A 7,967-nucleotide genomic window follows, 5' to 3' on the forward strand; every position below is an offset into this window, starting at 1 on the left:
GCCAACGCCACAAGTTCTTAGGAAGAACACTTTCTAGAAATCCAATTTAATTAGTATATTACTGTGTCTCAAGAAATCATTTAATGTTTGCCCTGTGTCAAATCTCTGTTTCCAATAATTCTATTATTATGTCTTATGGTGAAGTTGGAGGCTGTTTTCTTTAAAACAATTATTATTACAACTTTTATGCAATTCACACCTGTCTGCCCAGTGTTATTGAATAAACCGGCCCTTATTCATTCGGTGACCATGTGTTAAGCTCCACAGTGTGCTGACTTTTAAAATCTCTTCCCGTGGTGGGGCTTACTGCAAGGGTACACAGGCCCAGAGATGCCAGTGCTTTTCTGCAGCTGCTGGATGCAGACTCTCTCTTTAGGTCAGGGCCAGATCTAACAGTTTTAACCCCACTTGTGCATAGTTCAGTTAATACTAACTTTTCTTTCTCTATCTTGTTTTTTTTTATTTGTTTGTTTTTAAAGCCTCCTTTTTATTGCCGAGACGTGGCTGAAATGTATGACAATATTCTTCACAAGCCTCTAAATTTGAGGCCAGGAGTGAGCCTCACTGCCTGGTCCATTCTGGAAGAACTCCTAGAGAAAGACAGGCAAAATCGACTTGGTGCCAAAGAAGACTTTGTATGTACATCTTTCTCAGTACCCTCTTTATTTATTTATCATTTGAAGAAAAATTCTTATTTTATGTAGTATTTAATGGGATGAATACAGCTCCTAAAGAATAGTACCATGAAAAAGAAGCATGCTTGTCCCAAAAATTTTCACCAGGGTTTATATAAAACTATACAGTGTATAAAACTCCTGCACATGCATTTTTTTCATTTGACGTTCAGAATAATTTGATCCTGTCTTTTTCATCCTCCATATCCAGCTTTCATATCCTGTTATTTATTTGATTTCATTTATTAGCATTTTTTGCTCCTCCCTTCTTCCTAAAAGAATGTGTGGCTTGCATTTTTTGATTGCCTAAACTTTTAGCTCATTTTGTTTAGGAAGAATTTAAATGCCTCTTGACTGCATGAGGTAGTACCTTTTGCTTGAAAAAAGTTCAGTGACTTTTTTTCCCCCTGAGAATGTAAATGTGACACCTCCTTGAAAAAATTATGGGATCTGCAGGGGTTTTTTTCTTTTTTGTTTTTCACTTCAAATCAGGATAATTTAATTGCTAGCAAAGTTACTGGTGTTATGTTACTGAATTCATGAATTACTGAGGAACATGAATTTTAAATTCATTAAAAGTTCTCAGGAATTCTTGAGGGCTGTTTGTCAGTCTTGAACTTGAGCTGTGAATAGTGAACTCCCTGGTGGAATGCAGGACTTGGGCTCCAGAGTCCACTGTTTCAGGGAGCCTCGCTAATGCTCCCTCCCTCCTGTACCTCAGTCCTTTTGTTGAATTCACTGGCAGAAATTGGAACCTTGGATGAATCAATCCATCTGCCATCCCTTGGCTGCTGGACAGTGCTGACGGAAGTTACACAATTGAGAATATTGGAAGCACTGTGAAGTCTAGTCATTAGTCTCTTGGATACTTCTCCAGCTAATGTTCCTGCTCTCTGTAGTGACTGTTTTAGACCTTCTCTCCAAGTTTCTGGGCTTCACTGGTGGCTCAGACAGTAAAGAATCTGCTTGCAATGCAGGAGACCCAGGTTTGATCCCTTGAGCCAGGGAGATCCCCTGGAGAAGGGAATGGCTACCCACTCCAGCATTCTTACCAAGTTTTTATGTTCCTTTCCTTCTTCACTTTTGGCAGATGCTGTTGCCTTCTGTTTATAGTGAAAATAGAATCAGCAGAGATGACTCCTCACATAGACCCAGTGTTGTTCATCCCATTCACCTCTTGAGCTCCTCAGTGTGACAGTCCCCATCTTTTCCTATACTGCAGCCATACTGGGCTCTTGTTTTCTTGACAAAACTAATCTCTCTGTCACCTCAGACCCTTTGTATGCCACCTGAAATATTCTCCCCTCATTCTATTTTGTTTGGCTCCTTCTTACTGATCTTTCAGAACTCTGGTCAGATATCACTTCCCCTGAGAAGCAGGATAGGAATCCTACTTTTTATACACTTTGTGGCTTCTTGTGGGAGAAAAAGTGGAATGGGTATGAGTACTTTGTCAGCTTTCAACAGTAGTAACCTGGAGTGGAATTGTTTTTGATAGTAGAGCTTGTCACCTGAATTTTACCTCAGCCTCACCATGTAAAAGTCTCATTCGATGTCTTTATCTCCACATTCAATGGTAATAATAACTCTTTGTATCTAGGTAGTACTTTATTCCTTTCATACCACTTTTATTTCCATTTTTTCCAGTGATTCTTACAACAACTTGTGAAATATATAGGGCAGAAATGTTAACCTCACTTTACCTGTGAGGAAACAGTGACTTGAAGAGGACATAACTTAAGTTGGTCATTCTGAGTTAACTTCCTGTGCCTGCTCTGGGTGTCTGTCCACTACACTGTTTTGCCACATTGAATGACATGAACATGTGCCTAGAAAGAACTTTGGAAGGAGTGGGACCAAGTGGGAATGGTTTGGCTTCCTAAAATTCTTCAGTGAGTATTCAGTATATTTTTTAGCATTAGTAAATAATAAATCTGTTTCTTTACTATTCTAGCTTGAAATTCAGAATCATCCCTTTTTTGAGTCACTCAGCTGGACTGATCTTGTGCAGAAGAAGATTCCACCACCATTTAATCCTAACGTGGTAAGGTTACATCCAAGTCTTTCTAAATAGTGAAGTGTGGGACTAGAGCTCCTCATAATTTTAGGACTAGATCTCAAAATCTAACCTGAATAAAACTGAATCCGTGCCAAAATATTTATGAAACAGGTCAGGTACAACTGGTCACTTCAAGATGATTCATAAGATTTTAGTTACATTCAGTTCAGTTCAGTTGCTCAGTCGCGTCCAACTCTGCGACCCCATGAATCGCAGCACGCCAGGCCTCCCTGTCCATCACCAACTCCTGGAGTTGAGGAGTTGACTCAAACTCAATGCCCATCGAGTCGGTGATGCCATCCAGCCATCTCATCCTCTGTCGTCCCCTTCTCCTGCCCCCAATCCCTCCCAGCATCAGGGTCTTTTCCAATGAGTCAACTCTTCGCATGAGGTGGCCAAAGTACTGGAGTTTCAGCTTCATCATCAGTCCTTCCAGTGAACACCCAGGATTGATCTCCTTTAGGACATTAGATTGATACAAATATCTTCCAGCCCAGTATCTGTGAAGTGTTTTCTTTAGAGCATTTGTGAAATAGGAATGAGCACAGTAGGTTAAAAAAATGCAAATTAAAGTGACCATGAGGTATCAAATTCATATCTATCAAAAAAAAAAACATTTTAAGTAACACTAATGCACTTTTTCCTAGATTGATGTAAAACCAGCTACAGTCAAACATTATTAATGATAATGTAAATTGTTACATCCTATTTGGAAAACAGTAAGACAGTATTATAAAAATGCTTATGTTAGCTTGACTTGTTAAATCTACTGATGGAAACATTTTACTTAAAGGATTAACAGTGTTGAAATGTTTGGAAGTAAATATATAATGATAGGGAATTATTAATGAATCATGAGAAGGCCAATAGTGATGTTACTGATGATAGCTTCCTATGTATAGGCATATTATACTACTTATGCATTACAGCATGTAATTTATGTGTCAAATAAGCTGCCAAGTTACTGCTATTACTGTTCTTACTATACATGTTTGATAAATGAAGAAATGGAAACTCAGAGATGTCACGTAGCTGGTTAAAAGAAGTAGAGCCTAGGATTCAAAGCTGTGCCTAATTCAAGGTCTTTATTCCTTCTATGCTTTCGTACACGGACAAAAGACACAAAATAAGCAATTACAGAAAACTAAATACAGATGGTTTTTAAATGTATGAGAAGATGTTCAAACTCACTGACATTTAAGGAAAGCAAAATAAAGCCCTAACATGTTACTGTTTTTCACCTAAGAGATAAGCAAAGATTAGAAAATTAGCTCCTATACCGTCCTCAATGCTAGTGTCTTTTACTCAAGCCTGACAATAATCCTGTGAAATAGTATTGTTCTTTTCCACATAATACAGATGAAGTAACTTAGGCTCAAAAAGGTTAAATCACTTGCCGAAAGTTTAAAATTAAAATTGTAGAAGTAGAACTTGAGTTTGGTTGCTTTGAAAAGAGTCCTTTCTCACTCTTAACATGAGCCATGCAGTATTATCCCTCTCAGTAGTAGCCATGAACCATCAGGATACTCATAAAATATTTATAAAGTCAAGTGAAGGAACATTTGTCATTTATTGAGCACCTTCTATGTGTCAGATTTGGGGAATTTTACGTATTAACGCATCTAGTCCTCACAATAACCTTAACAGGTTTTTGGTAGTATTTTTATTTTATAGAGAAAGAAGAAACAAGCTCATATAGTTTATATAAGGTATTATAGTTAGCAGCCTTCATAACCAGTATTCAAACCTTAGTCTTGTTCCAGGGTCTATGCTTCTAGGGTTATAAATGAGAATTTGATGGCTTTTATATACATACATGAATATAAATTTTCAGCATTCTTTCTCCTTTGTTGGAGAATCTCACATGTGGAAGGATCTAGCCTCCTGGATTTCCCTGGTCTCTGCTCTGTTTGTTTGTAGACCTGCTGCGCTACCTCTATCCTTGACTTCCACATCTGCTCTGAATTAATTTACCTTGGTTAGAGTTGGTGACTTGGACATTTTAAGGATTCCCTTCCCCTGAGTAGAACATAATCCAGTAGAAGATAACCCAGAGTTTCAGGGATGGGCTTGAAGAGTGAACCACCAGAGTTTGTATCCCAGTTTTGATCTGTAAATATGTTGGAAGGGAAGAGTCCATTAGCTTGTATCAATTTCCTGAAGGAAGGTTAACCACTGCCTTTGAGCCTAAGTAGCTATGATACTTCACTTCCCAGGTTCCAGTTTCCTTAGGTCTCCAGAGCTAAGGGTGTCACAGCCAGATGTTGAATGAATAACCTCTGTAGAATCAGCTTTCACAATTTTACTTAATATTCATTTCTTCATCAAAAGGCATCAGCCTCCCCAGAACTGAGAAACTGGATAGGCAGGCATTTTATGGAAGAGCAGATGCAAAATGCTCTCTTGAAAACCTCCCTGAGCCCCTTTTCTAAACTTAAGAGGTGATGATGGGTAGAGAGTAAGCAGGTCAGTTACAGGGCCTGAGAGTCACGTTAACAGAGGCAAGGACTCTGTCATACTGGCCTTCCTCACCCTTTCTCTCTCCTCCCTTCACCCAACAAGAACCTTAACTGTGAGAAGGGCATGAATCATGAAAGTCTAAAAGGAAAAAGCAGGAAATGTTTCAAAGACGTGATGGAGTAGGAAGACATTTAAACTTTGCAGGAATAAATGAACAGATTCCAAAGGGGGCTTTAATGGGTGACTACATCAACGGAAAAAAAAGATACGGTGGATAATGGTATGTTTTTTGATGTTTTAGGTGGGACCGGATGATATCAGGAACTTTGATGCAGTGTTTACAGAAGAAACGGTTCCGTATTCTGTCTGTGTGTCGTCTGACTATTCCATAGTGAACGCCAGCGTACTGGAGGCAGATGATGCCTTTGTTGGTTTCTCTTATGCGCCTCCTTCAGAAGATTTATTTTTGTGAACAGCCTGCCCTCCAGAAACCGTTAAGCAAATATAAGCCTACAGATGAGACGGAAACTCCTGTTTGTGTGAATATATTCAAATATGTTTAACTAGTGCCTCATTTTTACATGTAATGTTTAAAACTATGAAAAATGTATTTTCTGCTGTATGCAAGAAAATAGGGCATTTCAAAGAGCTAAGTTTTGGATTAAAATTTGTATTCTTGTTTATTAAGCTTATTTTTAAACAAATTTTAAAAGCTGTTGTTCTTAGCACTAACCTATTTTTAAAAAAAAAAACCTTTTGCTAATGACTGTTTTTTTCCCCTCTAGGTTTACACTAACATCTACCCAAGATCTGCTGTTTTTCAGCAGTCTGTTTCAGTTCAGTTAATGTATATTAATGCCTTTGTAGCTCTCTACTTTGACCTTTGTTCTCTGATCACAACTATGCAATTGGTACATGGTTGTTTAAGAAAAAAACGTATCTTCCCATAATGAATCACTGTTTGACATAATCATTCCTTGGTAGGATTAAAATATAAAAGCATAGTTAATTCATTGGCTGCTAGCTGAGGCTTTGGATAACTGTTCATTCTACAGATCAAAATAAGAAGTAACAAGAGAAATTTCTATGTTTCTGAAATACCAGTTCAAATTTGTGAATTATTTTTCCTCTGGAGGAAAAGTGAAAGTTTAATAGTTAGAAAATTTAAGTATTCCCAAAGATCTGAAGGGAAATAAAGTAACTGCTGGATTTTTTTTTAGGTGGTGCCAAAAATGAATGTCTCTGTTTCATGTATTTATATTACCAATACATTCTATTTATGTTCTTTTTGGTCTTTTGAATATTTAATATATTGTTAAGTAGGTCTAAATCTTGGTATTTGCTTTTGCAAATAGTTGTTCTTCCTAATTGGTTGATAAGTAACAAGAATATTGCACTGTCTGTTTACCTAATTGGGAATCAAAAGAATAGCAAATTATGGGTCAGCATAAATCTATACAATTTTACTACAGTGTAACAAAAGTTAGAAATAATTTAGGCAGATACATAGTATCTTATTTATCTTAGAAAAATTGACCTTTAAAATCATACTTAAAACCAACTTGTGTACTTGTAAAAAAGGAGTATCTACAGAAAACTAAAAATTATGCTTACCTTGGGGTTCTGATTCTTAGTTTAGAGATTTTTCAAGTCCTGTAGGAAACTGTGAAAGAGTTCAGTGACACAGTGTTGATGCCTCAAGAACAAGCATTCTTTCATGTAATTTTCTCTGGAGAAAGAAATGATAGAATTCCCTTTAGCTTAAAATTGTTCCACAGAAGTGGGGACGGGAGAGTGTACTTTTGTTAGACTAGTAATATTTGCATCCAATACACTGAATCTTCCTTTAGAGGTAAGACTTTAATAGCAACACTGTAAATATTTGGTTTATTTGGCACTACTGTAAGTTCTGCTTTTATACAAAGCTCTTTGCTTATTGTAAAGCAAAATAAAAACTGTAGTTTCTTGTATAATTTTTTTACTCAGCCATTCCTTAAACTGCCAGAAATTAAAGTGCAATATTGTATGTTTTTAACAACAGATTTTAAATAGAATATTGATGTTTCTTGGGTCACAAGAAATTCAGATCTTATAAGTATAATAAAAACTAGCAAAAAGATTAATGATCATCTAATGCCTGCCATTATTTTAAAATTGATGATGGTTACAATAGTCATTGCAAACAGTAAATATTCATATATGTAAGGGAGAGAAGTATAACATTTTAAATATTTGGGCCTACACAGAAATTACTAGATTATCATAGGCTGACATGTTTAATATTCAGCAAAATCTCTTCCAAGTTTCAATATTACCTTTTTTCTCAAAGGATGCCAAGTCTTTTAGAAAATGTATGCCATTTGAATAGTTGAACTATTTCATGGTTATTGCCAAAATAAACTCAAAGGTTGAAATGAAGAATCCCCAACATTCTTCATGTCATACATCTCTCTTATTTTATTGCATATGGTAGAATGTAGAGTTTCTGAACCTTTTGTCATGTTACAGCACAGACTGAAAATTACAGAATTTGGCACACCCACAGGGAGGTGTTAACTGACATAGATACTGGCAACAAGTACTCTGCTCAAAAGTTTTCTATGCCAAAATAATTTTTGAACTTAGGAGCCAGCAAACACTGTCGGGATATAATTTCAGTGATGATAAACATTTGAAAAGTGATTTAAATATTTGTGATATTTATTACTATAAAATTTTATCACTATAAAAATTTACCATTACCAGTCTCTTTTAGCATATGTGTAACTTTTGTT

The 7,967-nt window shown here is 36.4% G+C and overlaps 1 protein-coding gene across 3 annotated transcripts in view; it reads left to right on the plus strand.

Annotated features, from left to right (window-relative positions):
• Positions 1 to 7,316, plus strand: part of LOC122450994 (serine/threonine-protein kinase Sgk3) — a 110,555-nt gene extending 103,239 nt beyond the window's left edge. For all 3 annotated transcript variants that reach the window (XM_043483416.1, XM_043483417.1, XM_043483415.1), the window contains 3 exons: positions 480 to 635; positions 2,629 to 2,718; positions 5,495 to 7,316. In XM_043483416.1, the coding sequence (XP_043339351.1) occupies positions 480 to 635; positions 2,629 to 2,718; positions 5,495 to 5,665 (417 nt within the window). In that variant the 3' untranslated portion in view covers positions 5,666 to 7,316. The remainder of the gene's footprint in view (positions 1 to 479; positions 636 to 2,628; positions 2,719 to 5,494) is intronic.
• The last annotated feature ends 651 nt before the right edge of the window (positions 7,317 to 7,967 follow it).

This window comes from Cervus canadensis, chromosome 12 (genome assembly GCF_019320065.1).
Source record: "Cervus canadensis isolate Bull #8, Minnesota chromosome 12, ASM1932006v1, whole genome shotgun sequence".
NCBI lineage: Eukaryota > Metazoa > Chordata > Mammalia > Artiodactyla > Cervidae > Cervus > Cervus canadensis.